The sequence below is a fragment of the Malaya genurostris genome, chromosome 3 (genome assembly GCF_030247185.1).
Source record: "Malaya genurostris strain Urasoe2022 chromosome 3, Malgen_1.1, whole genome shotgun sequence".
Taxonomy (NCBI): Eukaryota; Metazoa; Arthropoda; class Insecta; order Diptera; family Culicidae; genus Malaya; species Malaya genurostris.
The window spans coordinates 242,345,786-242,369,118 of NC_080572.1; the positions used below are offsets into that span (position 1 = coordinate 242,345,786).

Sequence of the window (23,333 nt, forward strand, 5' to 3'; positions counted from 1 at the left end):
AGTCGATTGTAAGCAGCAAAAAAAAAATGAAAATGAAACATTCAAGTAATTAAATAAAACACTCTCGGTTTTTAGGACTGGTTAATTTCGAAAACAATCAATTTATTGCCGTCTCATTAGTTGCTTTGGAATGAAATAAACGGGATCCAACAGTTGCCGATGGTTGCGAAAAACTCTCTCGTCCGGTTTGGTAACGGTGTGTTGCCCACCGCATAGGCGGTCGGATTTTCTTTCCCGTTGTAGCTGCATTTTCGTCATCACCATCTTCTTCTTCTTCTTCTTTTGTCCAAATTTGGGTGTGATTTTCGGTGAAATTCGGTCATCCCGAAGAACGAGATTTAGCTTCGAACTGTGCTGTGCCATCCAAAATCAGAACTGTCAATGTTTTTCTTCGCAAGGACTACTAGATGAAGTAGAACAACGGCAGAGGTCCGTGCTGGTCGAACGCAGCACCCGCTCGATGGGTTTGACGATGGTGTGCGAACCGCCAGCAGCCCGTTTCATGCGAGTTGGCAGCGTCGACTGGACGGTCGAACCTTCCCGGGGAGCTTTCCGAATGGATTTCCGTGGTCTAGATTTTCCGCGCACGGCCGGCCGTGAATCATCCCGATCACGTTGCACCACATCCGTTTCGCAAGCCAAACAGTTCAAATCCGTCAGCATGCGATGTGTCGTCCCGGCCGATTCCGGTGGTTGTTTTCCATCCCCGGAGAGACCGACTTTCTGAGCCAGTTTGTCCACCAGGCTATCCATTTCGGTTTTTCCTTCGGCGAGTTTGGTTAGTTCGGTTGTCAGATTATCCTTTTCTTCAAGCAGTTGCTTAATTACGTCATCCATTTGGCTTCGCTGTTCGTTGAGTTCGGCGATTTGTGCTTTCAACTGTTCGAGTTCTTTGGAAATGCCCAGCACAAGATCGTGAGTGTTTTGTAAATCGGCCAGATTCCTCCCTGGCAAAACGGCTTCCATGGCTTCCAGATCACCTCCTTCATCATCTGCACCTGAAACGTCAACCGAAACTAATCCAACACTTGCCAGTAATTTTTGCATTTTGGCTAACTGATTTTCCAACAGTTTCAGTTTGTTCTCCATATGATCCTGTCCCGATCGCATCAGTTCCTCAATTTCTGAAATCGACTCCACCGCTTGCTCCTTCGATTGTTTGCTGGTGGCATCGTCAATTGCTAACCCATCTTCTGTCGTTGCACCACCATTTTGCTGATGATCGGATCCCTCTTCACCGGACAGCGCGTCCTGTTCGGTCAGTGTCTCGCAACACTTTTTCAGCCGTTCTGTCAACAATTGAAGCTCAGTCTCGAAAAGCTGCAGCTTTTCCGTGTGCTCGTCAACCGTTCCGGTCACACCGTGCCACTGTTCCCGGAAACCCTGTGTGTCCAACTCCGACCCGCATCCGTCTTCCAACGGATTGAACTCATCATCCGTCGCCGCCGCCACCAGTTCCTGCTGTATTTCATTGGTCGTTCGCACCAGCAGATGCAACAGCTGATGCAACCGGCTGCAGTTTATCACTCCGTCCGGTACCCCAACGGCCCGATTCACCATGTCGTGCAGATCCAAGTCGGACATTTTTTCCAAGCTGGTACTGAAAAATTTAGAACGCAAAAAGTAAAACCTGTCAGTTGAAAGTTTCCCCGCTTACTGCGTTTGATGCTTTAGGTTTTCATTTTGGAAGCATTTTTCAGTTTCCGCTTGATCAAACACAAACAGTCCTGGCTGTCCACCTGCGAAGTGGGATCTTTGGATGCCTGCTCACAAGCCACTTCCTTGATCATCATCTCCACCTCCCGTTTCAGATCCGGCAAAACCGTGGTCCCGATTTTATTCTGTACCAAAAGTTCAATTCGCTTGCGAAGATCCTCCGAAGGTGGAGCACCGCGTAGCTTCTCTTCGATCCATTTGGTAAGTTCCGGGATTTGAAGGTTCCGGATCTCGCCGGGATCGATTCCCTTCTTCAGTGTCATGCTAGCGGTCGATTTAAATCTACCGGATGATGCTTTTTTACCGGACGACGCTGCCTTAGCCTTAGCCGGATGATTCCAGGAGGACCATTCACCGGACGCTTTAGGCGCTCCCGCTAAACTGGCAGCGGATTTCGTTGCCAGCGAACTCTTCGAGACTGATTTGTTCGATTTGCGTCCTTCCTTCGGAACCGTCTTGCCGCACTTGTTGCAGGCCATACTGAGCGAAACCTCCGTCGAAACCTTATTCAGTTCACTTTCCAGACTTTTAAGTTTCGTGTCCAGCTCCGACAGCATTTTGGTTTGTTTCTCGGAAAATTCCGTCAGCTGCCGAACCTTGGCATGAATTTGAATAACATTTTCTGCACTTTTAGCACCGGACGATTTCTTCTGACCACCGCCGGCCGTACACTTGTAATCCATTCGGAGACCGTCCTCCGCCGGCCGGAGATTGTGTACGATCAGATGCAGCAGCTTATGCAGATTGTCACTGTTTATCGGGCCGCCTGGTGCCGCCACCACCGTTTCGTCCACCAAACGAGCTAAGTTTTCTTCTGCCATTGAAAATTTGGAAGCGCACTAGCGCAGAAATCAAAACATTTCAGGAAAAAAACAACAGACAGAAGTGACAGAAAGCAACGCCATCTTCGATTCAATCCCCAGAGCCCCGCAGGTTCCCATCGGCAGGTTGATTGATTAGCCGTGATGATCATGCAGAATCATGTGATCCATTTCGGCATTTCGAATTATTCCGGAGCACTAGAAAATTAATCTAATAATCGACCATCACTGCCGGGGCCCCCCGCCCTTCGGCAAAATACCAAACGAAGCAGTTGATGAAAAAGCTATCACGTAGAAAATCTTCCAAATTAATTACCATTACATTGGATTAGAAGCGATTTTCACGGATGTTTTTTTTTTCATTTTGGTTCGTCTTCTCTGCCTCGATCGAACACCGTTCTTCGGTTCTTCGGGTGAGCGTAGAAAATCAACAAATCAAATCAAATCAAATCACGCCTTTTTGGAGGTTAGAATTAGGGATGGCAATCCGGGGATCCGGATTGGAATGAGACGACATTCGTACTGGGTGGCGGCAATCGGCGAAAATAATCCAAACGGCCTGTCAATTAAGGAACGGCAAAAACTTGCAACTGATACCGAAAGAAAATGTTTTCTTAATCAGAACATGCTGATCCGGCCGGGTGAACGGGAACCAACGCTGGTACGCAGTGTGTCTGTGTGTGTGAGTGTGAGTGTAAGGGCGGCAAAAAATTTGCATTAATTAAAACGAATTTATCGGGCGGTGCAACGACGCTGATTTCGATGTAAGGAACTGAAACAGAACAACAGAATTTTGCGCTTTTAATTGGCAGAAGCTCCGGTCATTGCTCAGTAACTGATCCTTTGGCAGATGGTAAGTTCGGTTGTCTCTCTCTCTCTTTGGAGGGGAGCTGGATTCCGATCTTGATCCCGGGCGGCACGAAACTATAACCCAACCGACCGCGGCCGGCCGAGATCGTGTAGTTTCTTGCATATTTTAACGCGTACCGGCGTGTTGAGGCGTGCTTCTCCCTACGCGCAACGGATACGACACTTGATCCAGCCGAGAGGAGAGGACAACCAGAAAAACCTCCCAGGAATGCATGCTTGCGATCATGCAGCCGAAGCAGCCGAACCGATTGTTTTGGTAGCGTAGCGGGAATTCGCGGTATTCACTAATTAAGATCAATTTAATCCATTAGCCGCTGGAACCGGCTGGCGAGAAGGAGAGAGAAATAGAGTGCTTGTTGATCAAGTGCGGATTTGATGGTGCTGGGGTCAAATGCCACCGGAACGTTGCACCAATCGTATCGCACATTTCTTGCAAAATTTCACAATCTCCGAATGAAAGTACAATCATTTTCGATTTGACGTTAAGTGCCAGTCACATTGATTTAAATATTTTATTAAAATTATAGATCACGCAACTTATCTGGGTTCGAAATCGGTTCAGCCATCTACTAGCAAAATGACATTGTTTTAATTTTATTACATATATCATCCTGTAGTTCCGGAACCAGAAGTTGGATCCAAATGATATTCAGAAACCTTATATGGAAGGATAGAACTGTTCATATGAGGTTTGGAGAAATGAGTTAAGCCATATCCGGGAAAAATTATTGAAATTATTTTTCAAACACAAATCTCGACGAACTTCTTCGAATGGTATAATTATTGTTATTGTTGCAATCAGTAAAAATCAATACAAATATTGAAAACTAGTTTGATTTTGAAAATACTGCCATCTTTCTAATACATACCTTATGATAAAAAAGAACCGGAATTTTCATTTTAAAATTCCCGCGCTTGTCCAATCGGTAAACTTTTATTCTCTCAACGTTGGCAACACTTTTATACACATTCTGTCAAATTTGGACGCATATCGTACGATTAGTTTTTGTTTGGCGTCTATACAAAGAAGTTAAAAAATTTCCGTGTGGCGATTTTTATAATGGATGAAAATTTAGAACAACGACTCGCCTACGAAGCGTCATTCGGTCGATTGTTGTGCGGTTTCGATGTCATATTCATAGATCCACACCTCATCACCAGTTATGATGCATTCGATGAATGTGGGGTCACCATCTGCGTTGGAAATCATCTCTTTGGCCACATCAACACGACGCTGTTTTTGAATGAAATTCAGCTTTTTTGGCACCAGCCGAGAAGTGACGCGTTTCAAACCCAAAACATCAGTTAAAATGTGTTCGGCTGATCCATAAGAGATGCCCAACAACACAGCAATCTCTCTAATCGGTACAGAACGATTTTGCAACACGATTTGCTTCGCCGATTCAATGTTTTCTTCAGTAACAGATGTTGTTGGGCGGCCAGGGATCTCATCATGATCCAAGCTTGTACGACCACCTTTGAAGCGTTTATATCACTCGTATGCCTGTGTTTTTCCTAGACACGATTCACCAAAGGTCTTTTCTAACATTTTCAACGTTTCGGAACACTTAAATCCATTTGCAACACAAAATTTGATGCACGCACGTTGTTCTAAATTTTCATCCATTATAAAATTCGCCACACGAAAATTTTTCAACTTCTTTGTATAGACGCCAAACAAAAACTAATCGTACGATATGCGTCAAAATTTGACAGAATGTTTATAAAAGTGTTGCCAACGTTGAGAGAATAAAATTTGGACAAGTGCGGGAATTTTAAAATGAAAATTCCGGTTCTTTTTTGATCATAAGGTATGTCATGTTCGAACGATTATGTTGCCAAAAACGAACCGTGCTAAAATTGAAACGTCATGAAAAAGGGTGCTGTGCATAGTCTTTGAGTTACCGAAAAACAAATTCATAAAACAGTATTGAGAATCATGTTTCACTTTGCTCTGAAACATCGTTTTATCATCAAGCGCGTAAAACTCCATCCACTGGAATAAGGCGAAAAGTCGCTTACACAAAAATATCGATATTTCCGTTAAAAATAGAAAATTGACAATCCATGGCTTTTTAGACAGCTATTACCATGCGAAATCTAAGTTTAAAAACATATTGTAAAAAAACTGAAAATTTTGCCACAAAACTTCGTATAACTCAAAAAGTAAATATCCATTCTCAAAACTAAAACTAGTTTGATTAAAATCCGTCAAGCCACCTCTGAGATCTCGACCTCTTTGTTGACAACACACACACACAAACACACACACACACACACACACACACACACACACACACACACACACACACAAATTCCCGGATTTTAGAACAGGCCCAGATTTTTTTAAATATATCTCTCATTCAAGCTTTAAGTAGAAATCCCATGTCCAAAAGGACATCGAGAGTTGAGAAATAAAGTATTTTTCAGGTTTTCCCTTGGAACTACGTTCGAAAATCTCATCCACAGTTTATCCGAACGTTAATTCAGCATAATGTATTCAATCTTTACTTTGTCTGTTACTTCACCAGTAGCTTCGATGAAACAATAGGATCAAAACAAGAAACATATCTGGCCAACGGTTATGGAAGTGATCAATCAGTCTTACATTTCACGAAGGAATGAAGCATCAAAATTTTTGCAATTATCTCGGAAAATCAACGCATTTTATTCAGACTTCTTGCTTCTTCTAATAATATTCTTAGGGTGAAATGTTGCGGAATCCGCGAATCGCGTTGTTGATCATTTATTCAAAAACTAGACCAATTTTCGAAAAACCAAAAACACTTAAGTTTTCGAAATCAAATTTAACATAACTTAGTATTCGTAGAATTTTGAAATTTTGCTTTGCCGAACCGCAATTGGTTTTTGAAATGTATAAACGGTTACTGTTCCGTCCCACCGGGATGATTTTATAACTGAAGTAGTGTTTGTAGCAGAATTTCACAAAGAATCTGAAAATACAACTCAAAATTATAAAATTTTCGTCAAACAACCGAAATTTGAAAAAGTTTACATAAACTTTTCCGCATTTTTTTTTATTGCTTACGCGCTGCTGTTTCGTATTGAGATGGTGTGAGAAATGCACGGTGGGCACGGTGGCATTATATCGTGAGCAAAAATTACATATAAAATTTTGTGTTGAAATGAAAACGAGTTGAATGCAATAAAGTAGGTATTGTAAGAAATTGTTTATTTTCTAAGTAACTGTCATTTATAATGCTAAAAATGTCCAACTCTGTTGAGCTCAATGCATTGATGTGGCTGAAACAATAATGCTTGACTGTGTAATATCATACATAATAGGTATAATAGGTGTGAAGGATTCAAAAATCATTTACGTCCAGTCTTTTTTACAAGCCAACATAACGAGAGGTAAGCCCACTGCGCTCAATCACTGAAAAAAGTTCTGGTTTCTATGTGTCGGTTTTTCTTGTTATGCTTTGTGCGATGGTTCGTTCAACTGGAGCGGATAAAGTTTTGCGCGCATTTTATGACGCTACTTTTCACCTTAAAGTCTGAGGACAGAGGGTCACGTGTTGAGTTTTAAATCGACCACGTGGCTCGCTCAATTCCCTTTGCGCATCGTATTTCTCTTGTACTCTCTCGTATATGAGCCAACTGTACCGGGTTGCCAGCATACATTTTATTATTTTGATGAGAAGTTTTATCACAATAATCTACCGTATGGGTTGGACATTACATGGATTCCGATGAACAATGAAAAAATATTCAACTTTCACAAAGATTGAATGTATGTGTGTTTGGCAGCCTTGTCGAGCCAATTTTATTTCTCTCTCCTTTTTCAGAATGCTATCAGAAAACCAAAGCGAAGAAAATGGCGGATGCATTGAAACTGACTTTGTTTCATAGAAAAATACTAGACTTTATTTTTATCGCGACAACATATATGTTTTTATGTACTAATCGCATCTAAACTAAATTATTTAGACTTTGTCACGGTAGATTTATGATACAAGCCTTCAAAGCCGAGATATTCGATGAACAAGTAGAGCTATGCATTTCCGAGCGTTTCAATTTTCAGCAGTTCTTCAGTCAGAAAAAAATACAACTCGACCGCTAAACTCAATGAATCATTCTGAAAATTTCACAGAATATTCTCAACTAAATTTCGAAGACATTGTCAGGTGGGTTTTTCTATATTCTTCACCGTTTCCAAGAAAATTTAATTTGAAACGGGAAAATAGCAAAAAAACCTATCACTTTACGGTACTGTCCTCAGCCCTTAAACGCAGCTTTCACATTAAAGTCGATATTGGTGGTGTTTTGTAGGTTGCCAGAAATATCATCAGGTATTTTAAAGGCTAATAATAAACAATTAAATTTAAAACCTTACGATAAAAATAAAATAATTATTTTTCGAACTATTCAATCTTTTGAAAGACTATTACTAAATCAGTCTTTTTGGGGCTATCTGGAAAATTCTTCAAATTCATTACAAAGAACCGTTGAAAACTTAATAGTTGTACCGAAAGAATTAGTTCTACTGAACCGTTCTTTCGTTTTTCTGAAACTTTGTATGTTTCTTCGAAAATAATATGAAGGCTCCAAATTATATTTTGTAGTAAACTGATTCAATAATAGTGAGTGCTTTTTGCATGTGTTCTACCAATAATCATTCTCTTTTGTATACATTTTCAAAGTTCGCGAACTTCTACCAGATTCCTCAAACCAGCAAACGTTCCGAAATACGCAACTTATTTGTATACATACTCGAAGAATTCGATTACTTTCATTTCTATTGAGATGAATAGAGAGCTATCATCTTTTAATAAAGAACTTCAGTTCACTCAATCTTCGAGGAAGAACTTGTTCTTTTGGACCGTTCGCGGACTGATCATCTCTAGTGTATTCCAATACTATTTTAGCCTGGCATAGTCTGGAAAAAAGTATAAGGTTAAAAATTAAAAATGAATGAACTAAAGAACAACACTCCTCTCGCAAACCCGATTCCTTCTATCAACCAGTCGCGCCTCGTGACAAAATTTACAGGTTGTGCAGTGCTTATATGGTATGATATCAGAACCGTTTCGACGTTGCAACTGAGACAGCAATTTGTTGACAACTGCCATAAGCATAAGCCACCGAAGCCACTCCTGAATGTGTGCATACAAGTTCTCACAGAGCCTATTTGACCAGTGCACATGAGGACGAGAAGCCACTGCTTTTTGAGTTTTGGCGAGAGAACAAAATTCTTCTAGAATTCTTAAAATGTACGCTTGTCACATTGGAAAAACAACAACAATCTATGCTTCTACACGGAAAGACCGAAATCAGCATTTTGGCGAAAAAATTAGTTGATTTTCTGATTTTAGTTAGTTATTTTTTGAGACAACTAAAAAAATGTACTTTTGCTAATTTAGATTTTTTAATTCTAATTCCCTTAATAATAATAAAATATTTGTTGAAATGGCTATTTTTTTAGTTGAATTCACCAATTAAACATGCTGTCATTTCTTAGCTAAGGCACACTTCATTTCTATTCAACTAATTTTTTAGTTGAATCAGAGAAGTAAAACGTTGTTTTCAACCAATATGAATGGTTGAATTGGCTTCTGCAATTTGCAGCTATATCGCGCTCTGTCGCCGATAAAATGTTAACACCGTAATGACTACTAGCCACTAGATGGCACACTACAACCGAAAAAAATTTCAATCGCGGTTGTCTTTTCTATGTTGGCAGGTATGAATACGATGTTGTATTGGAGAAAAAGACATAAACGAAACACAAACTTCTTTTTGAAAATTTTTATTCTACATCACTGTTTCCTTCATACTAATTCGCGAAATCGACTCTCTCACTGAAAACTTTGAGCACTCGGAAAACAAAAACCGAATACAAGTAGTACACTGGACGGCGTATTCCGGAATTTTGGAAGATACAAAAACATCATTTGACATATACAATTAGAGTGCAACATTCGAAACTCACTTCACTGTTCCGCGTAAAAACATTATTACGCACAGTCGCTTCAAATGCGCACAAATTCTGAATAAATACACTTTCCACTAACAGTTTACGTCATTTTTACATGCCGGTTTAGAAATTTATATATGGATATATCGTAACACATGCGTAAAACATCTAAACAATTTGCTAGCATTTTGAATAAGACTGTCCTTTTTAACTTTTTAATGGATTGTTTTGCTTTGACACTTCTCATGAGTTTTTCGCTAATAAACTTGTTAATAAGACCAATTTCATTTTGTTTTCTTTGTGCTGTCCTTCAGTAATGACGGTGATAGATAAATAGAAACAAATTTTCTGATTTTAATAACGAAATTAGTTGTCAATGAGAATTTCGTGCTGGATTGAAATATTGCTGGTTTATGTCCAGGATGTTCGCCAACTAAACACATTCTCTCAAAATAAGAGTTTTTTTCAGCAAAGTAAATTCTCAATTTTAACTAATTTTACAGTTATTTTGGAAATTTTGTTGTTAAAATCAACTAATTCAAAAACAGTAATACGAATTAGGCGCAGAGCTAATTTCGGTTGTTCCGTGTAGTGACTAAGATGATCTAAATTTGATTCTCCTATCTTCGACAATCTTCGACTGCTCCTTCGTCGACATCAATATCCTCATCATTGCTGATAATCTTCGAAAAAAATTAAACAGAGATTCACTGAACAGGCTCTTACGAACTCTGAAAAACCAATTTTAGCTGTCAAAAAAGGAAACCAAATACTCCTTGCAAACGGTGGACAAAATGAAAGTCGACAGCTTTGTCGATTTTGTGAATCCTATTGAAATCAATGCTAAGATTACTAAACAATATTGTCACAATTTGACATTACTGAGACAAATTTTGGTAAAATTAAGGGAATCATTAGCTGGCCACTAAAACCACGGTTCCTAAGAATTCTTTAAAAAAAATATTAAACATGTTACCTGATGTTACTTTTACCATTATGCATACTCATTCTGAAATTTGAGGACAAACACTAGAAAAAGGTCCTAAGTGCAAATGACAGTTCCTCTTTCTTTACTCTTTCTTTCGATTATTATGGTCTTATCGGTAATCCTTCTATCTTACACTTTGCATAGAATAACGACTCAAACTATCGACTTTCGATCTGCTGTTTAAAACAATGTTGGAAAATGCAGGAATACGTCGTAATAATTGAACGAGAGAATAAAGAAAGTAAAACTGTCATTCGCACTTGGAACCTTTTCTAATATTTGTCGAGATTTAATAGAAATTCAGCAGAAGCATCCAAATTATCCTTATTTTTCATTATGAGCATTCATTGTTCTGCTATTGATGACAACTAAGAAAGCTCTTATTGATTTAAAATTGCTGTCAAACTCATACAAAAACCGTTGAAACATGAGGTGTTGGCCCCATTTTCAATGGATTGTGCACCATTGAACCTGTGTGGGACGATAAGATGTTTCAAAAGATGTACTGAGCTTCTAGTTCAAACACAAAATTACCTTCAACTTTTCATTTATTGTAACAGGAAAATCATGACGCTGAAAATCGTTACTAAGATTAGGACTAGTAAATTTTTTCCCGGATTTGCCCTAAAATTCCCGACTTTCTCGATTTCCCCGGTCACTTGCCACCCTGTAAGTTTGTTGGTATGAACTAATGCGTACTGCAAAAGTAGTGAAATAATGCATACGGAGAGTATTGTAAGTACTAAGGTGAAGTGAAAGTATTGTGGCTTCGCAGTGAATATCAGAATTTAATTGTGATAAACAAAGTGAAATTGATGGAAAACTCTACTAACACGTCTACCGGAGAAGGTGATTTATTAAGTAATTTATCGATTCAACTTGAGTTTGTATTACGACGACAGTTAGTTAGATTTAACGTATGAAATTACGGTGATAATTTGACTTTGCAACTTATACACTCAATCCACTGAATCCTGTCTCTGAATGCCATTTTAACGTATTGCGACAGTGAAAATCACATCCGTTAGTCAAGCTTCGAAGTTGGAGATTAATTTTCTGGAATTCCAAAAAAAACTTTGAATTGTTGAAGAACCTATCCACATTAATATCCCTTCTAATATATATTAATTCGTCCTGAAAATATCCATATATTATATTCCATACATAACTTTTGTTTAACTTGACTTGACGGCATTGAACACAATTTATATACCAAAAACTGACTTAAGAAACATGTATGCTGTTGGTTTGGTGTCCACAATTTAACAATTTAACACGTGGTTCGAAATAATGGAGCACATGGATAAAGTAGGCTTGGTAAAATTTCCACACAAAACAGTTCGTTGCGCACCAAACGATGTTATGAATAATTTATAGAGTATCAATAACCAGAATGACGACAGCTGTTCGTTTGGCATGACAGCTTTGTTCCAAATGAGTTAACGACCTGTCCAATACAATATAAAGACGAAATAAACTGCCAACATTACGGGTGAAATGTCATCACTCTAGTTATAGTCACTATGATAATCTAGTATTCATATTTTGCTCTTCGTTTAGGATCTAGCATCTAGAAAATTTTCTATTCCATACAAAATAATTTTTAAGATCGTCACAATTTTCTCGACGGAATTCTCCTTATTGTTTGTCTATATAACACATGGGTTGAAAAATCTCGGGCCTATCAAAAAGCAAACTTTTTTTTTGGTTCAAAATGAACTTTATTCATCAACGTAATCTCCATCAAGTGCAACGCAATCATTCCACCGTCGCTTTAACATTTCAATACCACTTTTGAGGAACGATTTTGTCTCAGAATAGGCCTCAGTTTCAGTGATAACCTCTTCATTCGTGCGAAATTTCTCACCGGCGAGCATTTTTTTTCAGGTCCGAGAACAACTAGTAGTCGCTGGGAGCCAAATTTAGCGAATACGGTGGATGTGGGAGCAATTCGAAGTTCAATTCATGTAGTTTTGCCATTGTTTTGATTGACTTGTGACAAGGTGCGTTGTCTTGATGAACCAAAATTTGCAGTCGTTTCTTTCCAATTTCAGCCTTCAAATGCGCTCCAATAACGCTATATAATTTTTACTGTTAATGGTATTTTCTTTCTCAAGATAGTCATGACAAAGTTCATTTGATTTTACGAGAATCGATACTATTTGAATACTTTTTGAAGAACTCAAATATGTTCTTAACGGTGTTTGTTGGGGGTTGATATAATAAGTACCCCTAAAAAAAGGTGGTTTGATGTGAAGTTTATAGAGGCGAAGGGGTTCAAAGGATAAATTGTTTATATGATCGAACATAACTGCGAAATAACTCTACAGATTATTACCTAACTTGGCACACTGTTCATAGGTTGCTATGAGATATTTTAAGGAAGAGGGGGGAGGGGTTAGTAAGTATTTGCTAACAGGGGGCATTTGAGGCAAAGTGTATCGAATTTTGTAATTTTTCGCCTGGCACAGACAAAGATAGCAGGTGCTTCTATTAAAGAAGCTCTCCGTCCAATTGTTTGTATATATCGGAAAAATTCCATCACAACTCAGTAAATTATCACCAAACTTGGCACAGTTACTTTTTGCAGATCTTTGCGAGATCAGATATTCATTGCATAAGCGAACAAAAGGGTGGAGTTTGCAGTAAATGCCTCTAAAAATTTAAAATTTGTTTATTTTAAAATTTATCTCATTTATCGACAAACGACAATCGAGGGCCGAAGAATTCAGTCAAGTAATCAGTTTCGTTTTTCAAAATTTCTATTTCGGGAATTCACTGAAGTTATTAATATGCTTTATAAAGGGTTTGGCTAAAAGCAGCTTTTGAGCCTAAGAGCACAAAACCGTGAGTTCCAGATTTTTCCATAATTTCATCTCGGGTGCTGCAACGCGTTCCACGGAGCGATTACCAGAATCGACCAAATAGGAAAAAGTAACAGGGAGCAAAATCTGGTGAATTCGGCGGTTGATGAATGGTATTCGTTTCGTTTTTAGCCAAATGTTCGCGGATATCGATGGAATTGTGTGACGGTGCGTTATCGTGGTGCAAGAATCCACAAGTTGTTTGTCCACAAATCACATTTTTCGGCGAATTGCTTCACGCCAACGTCTGGCCTTGTGGAAAGAATTTGACATGTGACACCCTCGTAATCAATGAAAACTGTGAGCATCGCCTTCTTTTTCGACTGAAAACGACGTCTCGTCTCCTGTAGTAATCCGTTTGATGAATGTTGGGTCAGATTCGGCCTTGAAAACCACGTTTTTTGCGACGTCAACTCTGTTTTGAATGAAATTGTACAAAACCGAAGACATGCACAATCGCAGATGTACTCAATATAGCGCAACTTTTACAAATGTCCAGGTATCAAACTGAAAATTTGATAGAATATCAATGACAGATGTGGCAACCACACGCCACACGGTGGTGATTCCGGGAACTTGTTATATATTCGTCAGGCAAGAGTTTCCAGAATAAATACCTTTATTATAGCTTTATACTGGTTTGAGGATAGCATTAAATGCATATTTACAGCATGAAATTACCAATGCTTGCCCATTTTAGCTCTCTATAACAATATCTAGCTAACTATACTGCTACATAACTGCAGTATTGTTATGTTTCTAAACATCAAATACATGACTTAAGGGGCGGGTAGGGTCTAACACTTTTGAAAAATCAATTATGATTTTCTTTATATTTTCTTATAGTAAAACATTTGAAGAGTTTTCTGTGAAATTTTCAAGCCTATTGGAACGAAACTCTGGAAGTTACGGATATTTATCTATGGCTATCTCATTCTACGAAGAAGCAAGACCTCGGCGCACAGGCCCAAGATTTCTACTTCGATTGACTTCAAAACTTGACAAAACATTCTTGAAATGTTTCGCTATAATAAATTATAAAAGAAAAAATATGATTTTTTTAAAATGTTAGACCCTACGGGCTCCCTGGAGTAATTAATTGTTTCCATTGATTTTATAGACAAAAACCTCTAAACGCATTTTCCTCAAAAGCAGGTTTTGAAAGTCCGTGTCCATCGTCATTCAAAAATTACTGCACCAATTTTTTTTCAAATTTTGCACACACTTTCTACATATAAAAAACCAGACCCCAACGTTTTCCTTTTCGTTGTTTGTTACTTTGGAGAGGTTTAACAGCTACAAAATGGCGGATCTATTCGTGAAAATCGTAGTTTGCACTTTGAACAACCACCAAAAATTTAAAAAATTAAAAAAAAAAACCAAACAGAAACGTTGGGGTCTAGAAAAACTTCTACTCTAACTATGCTGCATTCATTTGTTCACTTCTGATTAGTCTGCGCTGAAATACAGGGGACACCGCTAATCATGATTTTTAAGAAGCGTTTTCAAAAATACCTCTTCACCGACTTTTTTCTCAATACTTTTCCACGAAAAAATTACAAAATGTTGTTCGAATGATGCTTTTTATCATGCAAAACATTTGAATTCATTTTGTTGAACGATAATTTGTTGTTGTATTTGTGTTAGTTTCATGCCACTTCATGTTACATGGGTGGGTAACAGTGATGATGGAGTACTTTTGACAAGAAACTGTATAAAAATCTTGATTAGAAAATTCGAAAATGACGACAGTGATGACACGGATCACCGGGAGGGAGTTCATTAAAGAAACGAGGATTAACGACTCGCGACTCGCAGGTTACTGACCCTGGTAAAGATTGTCGTTAGTTAGTGACAAATACGAAAAAAAAGTCGAAACGAATGGTTTTAATATCCTCACTTTTCCTTACTGTTCTACCAATGAACTACTCTAAGAGCTATGAGAAAACTTACTTTTCAAAGGTACCATTGATACCGTACGTTTACATACGTCCGAAATTCCTACCGGTGTTCCTCAGGGAAGTCACTTGGGACCGCTAATATTTGTTTTATTTATTAACGATCGCATAAAATCTGGAAAATTGCTCTATGCTGACGATCTGAAGATTTTTCGCTCAATCACATCCAATCTCGACTCTGTAGTACTTCAAAAAGACATGGCAAGTATTGAACATTGGTGTTTGTTGAATGGTATGGTACTAAAAAAATGTAAATGTAAAATTATAAGCTTCAGGCGTTTTTGCGCTGCTTCTTATATGCTTTTCTAGGACACATCATCGAAGGAGTTGACTATGTTCGTGACTTAGGCGTGAAATTCGACAGCAAACTTAGCTTCACGGCACAACGAAATACCGCTGATTTCTGACTTCTACACACTAAAAATTCTCTACTGCTCTACAGTTTTATTAACTATATGGGCTTACACTATTCCACTGGTACAGTTCAATGTAAGTGTTTCACTTATAACCGAAACAAAGAGTTTCGTTGAAGAGCATTTGTTTTTTTTTCCAACCAGCCGAAGTAGAACCACTCGATAAACGATGCAACTTTGCAAATTGAGCTTCATTGAAACAAATTGCCAGCATCGTCGGATGAACCGCAGACGGATTTGCTGATTTATATCGCTCTAAATTGCACTTAATTAAAATTGATTCGACCATGCGAAGAGGCTGTGGGCTGTGCTGTAGCTTGATGCTGTCACAGCAACAAACAACACAAGACTGGTTCGACCCATCGCCACATAGTAGCCATAGTCCGCGACATTCTTTTGTGGAGTTCAGCAGAAAGTCAACGCATCCTACGACGAAAACAAAAAAAAACATCCGTGCCCGATGTTGTGTCTCGATCAATAAATCAAAAACGCGCGCGCTTCACTCCTTCATGTCATGTCATTTCTCACGTTCTCCGTGCTTAGCTACTTCATACCGAAGCTACGCAATTGAGAACAATCCCGAGTTCGGATAGAAATACGATACATTTTCGACTAATCGTACCTACGCCATCAGAAGAACGGTTGGTCCTCAATTAATCACACAAATTATCTACGATCGGGAGGTATTTAGCTCAACGAAAAAGGCCCGAATGACAGACGTGCGCTCGCTTATCTTCGCGGGCCCTAATGGAAAAAAGTGCGTTTCCGTCAGTCACATTTAACACAAAAATTCGACATTCCGCGGGAAAAAATTGGAAACATTGTTGGCAAACACCGAGGACGAGGTGAAGGAGGCGAACATGAACGATACATTAAACCTTCCGGTTAAAAGCTAAAAGCCCAGATTAGAAGGCCCATTTTTTCGAGGGCCACGCCAGACAAAAGCCGATTCGGTTTTTATTTCGTGAGCAGCGAACGAACGTGTGATAATAATGTTGTTAGACATTATTGTGACACCGCTTCCGAACATTCTTCTGGTGACTCTCTTCTTCTGACTCTTCTCTTCGGACTTAAGCCGCTTTCGAGCATTATTTGCTTAAGCAAAGAGAACTCCGGCTCCCAGTGCAAGCCTTGATCCGTAGAAATTTTGTGTACGATCGTCCGTCGTGAGCAACGCTTTTGTTCCAGCTTACGCACATCAAACTGGCGAAGCAACGGTTTGACGTTTCGGACCTGTCAGATTGTGTGTCTGGCCGAGATATGAATGGATTACGGAAAAGTTGTTGTGTTTTTTTCGCGCGTTCGTTTTTTTTTTTTTTGACCGCAGAATCGATCATAAGCTGATTAAAACGGTTTTCCTGTGCGTGCCCGTTTTAATGGACGGTTTACTTTTTAGGGTTTGTAGATAAAATTCCCGAGCGCCTGGATGATTGACACACGACTACTTGGATTGATTTGAGAGTATTCGGGTTGGTTTAGCGATTCTACTTTTTATTGTTACGCGTGTCCCAAAATGAGGCAACAAAAACCACTCGCAATTATTTTGAACCCGAAAATTAAATATTCAAATCCGTTCCGTCACTGACGTGTTCGGGATTGTTTTGATTCCCGAACTCGCTAGTGTTAAAATCAACCGTTCTTGGTGACGCGGCGACCCCTCGTTCTTTCTGACACTTCATTAAAGCGATCTGTCATGTTTATCTTATAATGATCGAGCATTAGGTTTTCTTTTTTTGACGTCGGGGTCATTTCACCTTCAAAAATTAATCTTTGCCGATTGACGCTGATCGAACTAAAAACGCTGAGAACGGGTTCTGAATCATGACAGCGATTGATTTTGGCTACATAAACTAAATAAACCCGAAAGTGAACTATTTACAATCAAATGATATTCAGAAGAGTTTCAAAAAAATGTTTTTCCTGTTCTAGGGCAGATTAGAGGCAAGCTCCATGAAGATGCGGCTCTTCAAAGATGACGTAAGATACCAGTCACTAGTTGGAGTAGGAGTCTGTATTACCTGTTACAGTCGTCTAGGTTTATTCGTCCGGCCAGATTTATCCAAAGCAAGTAATTTAGAAAATTTTCTGACCCATGGATGTCGACATTCCTTTAGTGACAGATACCGAAACTTTTTGATAACAAAACTTAACTACAATTAGGCGTGAAAATTATAACATTTAAAAAATCAATTTGATACTAAGTGGGACAATTGTGAGCCACGCTGTCTTCACTGAACAAACAGTCTAAACAGTCTTCCCACATACAAGATAATTATTTTAAGATCCCAAAATAAATCGTACCCAATTCTATTCAAACTGGTATAACAAAATTACAATCAAAACGCTGTTACAAAATAATGCAAAAGGGCGACACTCATATTAACTTCATTTTCAGAATTAAAGTGATAAATTTATTGAACAGAAAACTGACTGACTGGAAGTAACGGAAAAACTAGGGCAAAAAAAAACAAGTATCAAGCTAGAAAAAACCTCAACACTGTTGAAGCACTTTTTCAAGGACCTTTCGAGGCAGCTTTCGAATCACCTTTCCACAAACTAACACTCCCGGGTAAAGTCAACTTCAACATAGAAACGAAAAAAAAGCCTCCTCCTCCTGTCATCCACGTTCTAGCGACCTGGTGACTAAATAAATACCCGGTTCGGAATACGGTTGGCATCATGTTGGCGCGTCCGTTTATTGCACTCGCAATTCTACATCCACACACACACACACACACAGCTGTGATCCGATGGGATGCTGATGAGTGTGGACCAGAACGAAATGAGTGCAATTATGAAGGCATAAAACTGCTATGCGATGGCTGTATGCCACGGTATCAGGTGCGATGGGGTAAATAAAACATTTTTTCGGGTAAATTTTAACTTTTTTTTTAATAACTATTTATTGGAATATGAGTTAAAATTAAATTATTAGGATTTAAATTGGGTGTTCAGCCACAATTCTGAGATTTTTGTGTAGGGAAAATTCTAAACCTACTTGTATTGTGTAATGGGGAAAAAGAACTTAAATACTAACTTACTAACTAATACAGAGAGCGAATCGATTCAATTGAAGATTGCATCGATTTTTGTCGGAATTTGCTTATAATATTATGTGACATTACATCTAATGGTTCTATATTTGTGAGTCTGTGTAACTCATTTGTACTAAACCAGGGAGGACGCTTCAAAATCATTTTCAGAATTTTATTCTAAATCCTTTGAAGCGTTTTCTTCCTGGTGGAACAACAACTTGACCAAATTGGTACTGCATAAAGCATGGCTGGTCTGAAAATTTGTTTAGAAATTAACAATTTGTTTTTTAGACAGAGCTTAGAATTTCTGTTTATAAGAGGATATAAACATTTAATATATTTATTACACTTTGCCTGGATTCCTTCAATGTGATCCTTGAAAGTGAGTTTTTTGTCATACGTTAAACCTAAGTATTTAGCTTGATCAGACCATGTCAATTCCAAGCCATTCAATTTGAGAATGTGATTATTCTTTGGTTTAAGAAAAGAAGCTCTTGGCTTATGAGGAAAGATAATTAATTGCATTTTTGCTGCATTTGGTTTAATTTTCCATTTTGACAGATAATCACTGACAATATTTAAACTTCTTTGTAGGCGACTGCAGATCACTCTTAGATTTCTACCCGTGGCTAACAGACTTGTGTCGTCACAGAATAACGATTTCTGACAACCAACGGGTAGATTTGGAAGATCAGAAGTGAAAATATTATACAAGATTGGAGCTACGCTCGAACCCTGCGGAACACCGGCTCGTAAGGGGAGGAATTCAGATTTACAATTCTGATAGCTAACCTGAAGAGTACGATCAGTTAAATAGTTTTGAATCATTTTGATCAAATAAATAGGACTCTGGAAATCAGATATTTTTGCTATTAAACCTTTGTGCCAAACACTGTCGAATGCTTTTTCTATGTCTAGAAGAGCAACTCCAGTGGATAACCCAGAAGATTTATTTGCTTTAATCATGTTCGTTACTCTGACAAGTTGATGAGTAGTTGAATGTTCATGACGAAATCCAAACTGCTCTGGTAGAAAAATTGAATTCTCATTTATATGAGACATCATTCTCAACAAGATAATTTTTTCAAAAAGTTTACTAATAGAAGAAAGTTAGCTAATTGGTCGATAAATTGATGTTTCTGCTGGGTTTTTATCAGGTTTAAGGATGGGAATTTTTTTAGCGTTTTTCCATCTTTTTGGGAAGTAAGCTAATGAAAAACACTTGTTGAAAATTTTAACCAGGAGTCTCAAGGCAACATCAGGAAGATTTTTAATAAGAATATTAAAAATTCCATCATTACCAGGAGCCTTCATGTTTTTGAGTTTCCTAATAATTGATTTAATTTCATCAAAATTCGTCTCAATAATGTCATTTGGTAATAACACTTGAGTTGAAATATGATCATATATCAGCGAGACTTCATTTTCAATAGGACTCACAACGCTCAAATTAAAATTGTGGACACTCCCGAACTGCTGAGCTAGTTTTTGAGCTTTTTCGCCATTTGTAAGAAGTATTTGATTTCCTTCCTTGAGAGCAGGAATTGGTTTCTAAGGTTTCTTAAGAACCTTAGAAAGTTTCCAGAAAGGTTTAGAATATGGTTTAATTTGTTCAACTTCTTTAGCGAAATTTTCATTTCGCAAAAGAGTAAATCTATGTTTAATTTCTTTTTGTAAATCCTTAACTATGTTTTTCATAGCAGGATCACGAGAACGTTGATATTGTCGTCGACGAACATTCTTCAGCCGAATGAGCAGTTGAAGATTGTCATCGATGATAGGAGAATTTAATTTAGTTTGAGCTTTGGGAACTGAAAGATTTCTAGCTTCGATAATATAATGATTCAAATTATCAATTGCTGTGTCGATGTCCGCAGAATTTTCTAAAATAGTTTCATGATCCACATGATTTTCAATGTGAGATCTGTAATCCAACCAATTAGCTCTATGATAGTTGAATATAGAACTAATTGGATTAATTATAGCTTCGTTGGAAAGTCTGAATGTTACAGGAAGATGATCTGAGTCAAAGTCAGCATGTGTAATCGGTTCACTACAAATGTGACTTTGATCTGTTAGAGCCAGATCAATTGTAGACGGGTTTTTCACTGAAGAGAAACAAGTCGGATTACTGGGATGAAGAACTGTGAAGTAACCAGCTGAGAGTTGATTATGAAGTATTTTACCATTACTGTTATTTTGCCTACAATTCCACTGGACATGCTTAGCATTTAAGTCCCCTATTACGAAAAAATTCGGTCCATATCTTGTAAGTTTTTGCAAATCGCCTTTAAAGAAATTTAATTTTTCGCCGGTGCATTGGAATGGCAAATATGCTCCAGCGATGAAATAAATTCCACGAATGGTTTCAACTTCGATTCCCAAGCTTTCAATAACTTTAGTATTGAAAAAAGGTAAAATTCGATGTTTAATTTGCCGTTGGACAAAAATGGCAACTCCACCACCCATTCCAGTAAACCTGTCAAATCGATGAACCACATAATGTGGATTACTTTTCAATTTGACATTTGGCTTAAGAAAAGTTTCTGTCACAATCGCAATATGAATTTTGTGAACTTTGAGAAAATAATAAAATTCATCTTCACTTGATTTAAAGATCGACCATTCCAATTTAAAATATTCAAATAATTATTTAACATCACTGTTAAATTTTCAATTTATTATATTATTTGCAAATTGCCATTCGATTTGAAATGCTTCAAAAAGTGATGAAGTCGAATTCATTCGGATGATCATTTGAAAAAGTTGATCTTATAGGTAGACCATTTTATTTTCAGTTATATCGCCTAATTCAACTTAATTTAAAGAAGCGAATGGCATTGAAGGAATATTTGTAGGTAGACTGCCATTAGAAGAAGGTGATATGGCCGATCTACCTATTAATAAATTGTTTTCGTTAGAAGATGAACTGCAAGGCGGTCCTGTGTTTTGATTATTTACATTAGAAGAATTAAGTGGTAGATTTCTACCTGTTATACTAGCATAACTGACATTAGGAGAAAATGATGACGAGGTCGATCTCGAGGTCGACATGTCAATAAATTGGCAGGCGTACCTGTTTTTTGTTTCAAATTCGAAGAAATAGGTGCCTTAGAAGAATTAGGCGTGGCATTTGAAAACAGATTTTTGATTTTCAGGTATGTTCTGTAAATTTAAGGTCGTTGATTTGACTTGTTGTCTAAGCGAACGAGCGTTTAAAATTTTTTCCCTGACAGGACATTTCAAATAATTGGATTTATGATTTCCATTGCAATTTGAACATGAAAATTTATCAGTGGTTTCATTCATTGGACAAACGTCTTTCGAATGCGATTTACCACAATTCAAACACCGTACATCCATATGACAATTTTTGGTTCCATGACCGAAGCCTTGGCAACGACGACATTGCGTTAAGTTTGCAATACGATTATGCCGTTTATAATGTTCCCAATGAATTTTAATGTGGGAAATGAAACGTACTTTTTCTAAAGTTTTCAAATTGTTTACATCACTTCGATTGAAGTGTATTAGGTAAAGTTCATGGGAAATTCCAGATCGTGGTTTAGAAGTACCATTCGCTCTTTTTCTCATAAGTATTACTTGGGAAGGGGCAAAACCAAGCAATTCTTTTAGTTCATTTTTAATTTCATCAATACTTTGATCATTTGATAATCCTTTCAAGACAGCCTTGAAGGGTCTGTCTGATTTTATATCATATGAATAAAATTTATGAAGTTTCTCGGTCAAATATCTAATAAGACGTTCGTAATCTTCCAATCCATCAACCAAGACTCGACATTCTCCTCTTCGCCCGATTTGAAATGAGACTTTTACTTCCGGGAGAAAAGTAGAAAGCTCAGTACGGAATGCTTTGAAGTCGGAAATCATCACCGTCACTGGTGGCATAGATTGATGTTTCTTCCCAGAACGACAAGCGTCCATTTTGGGAATTTTTGAAGAATTTTCTTCTATGTCGCTACAATCGGATTCAGGAAGAATCTCGTAAATATTTTTAGACGGCATTGAATCAACGGAAGGGAAATCCGTCCGTTGTCTTTCATTTTTACATTCAGATTCTATAAGATCGTGAATGTTATTAGAAAAATGTTGAATAACGGATTGCGATTTATTCCGTATTGAATTATTTTTAGCCTTAGGCTTGTTGCCTTTCCGGTTGGACGCAGGCATTATTGAAATAAATGAAATTTGAAATTAAATTAACTAGGCCAAATTAGTCTTCGATTAGACTCTAGGTAGCCAGAAAAAATTTCCAGGAGCCAAGAGCTATACGCGTGCGGTGCGAACGACTGTTCAACACCGACTGATAAATTTTGACTTTCTTTCCAGAAGCTAACTCTAGAAATTCAATACAAAAATGCCTTAGAAATTTTCGGCAAGCGCCAGAAACATTTCAAAAGATTTCAGGTAAGCTCAACATTCGGGAGATTTGAAAGATTCTTAGAACTCAACAAAAATTGCTTGAATTTAATTTGAAAATTTCAGAGATTCAGTGAAAATGATTACCGAAACAGTTCGAAGAATAATAATTTCACTAATTTTATGAAAGAACTCCGAAAATGTTTTCGGAAATAGTAATAGTTTGAGTAAGTTTGCAATGATTCTAATTGAATTCCAATTTCAATATATAAAGGATGATTTATTTTTGCCGATATCTTCTTGGCAACACTGTTCTTAACAGATCACGCGTGAATCGTGTCTTGTGCCAT

At 37.8% G+C, this 23,333-nt stretch overlaps 2 protein-coding genes across 2 annotated transcripts in view; both read right to left on the reverse strand.

Annotated features, from left to right (window-relative positions):
• Positions 1-23,333, reverse strand: part of LOC131438878 (fringe glycosyltransferase) — a 391,338-nt gene that overhangs the window by 10,356 nt on the left and 357,649 nt on the right. The window lies entirely within an intron of this gene.
• Positions 69-1,798, reverse strand: LOC131438879 (uncharacterized). The gene is made up of 2 exons (XM_058609258.1): positions 1,658-1,798; positions 69-1,600 (listed from the first exon to the last, which is right to left on the reverse strand). The coding sequence occupies exon 2, from the start codon at positions 1,582-1,584 to the stop codon at positions 379-381; it is 1,206 nt and encodes a 401-aa protein (XP_058465241.1). The 5' UTR covers positions 1,585-1,600; positions 1,658-1,798; the 3' UTR covers positions 69-378.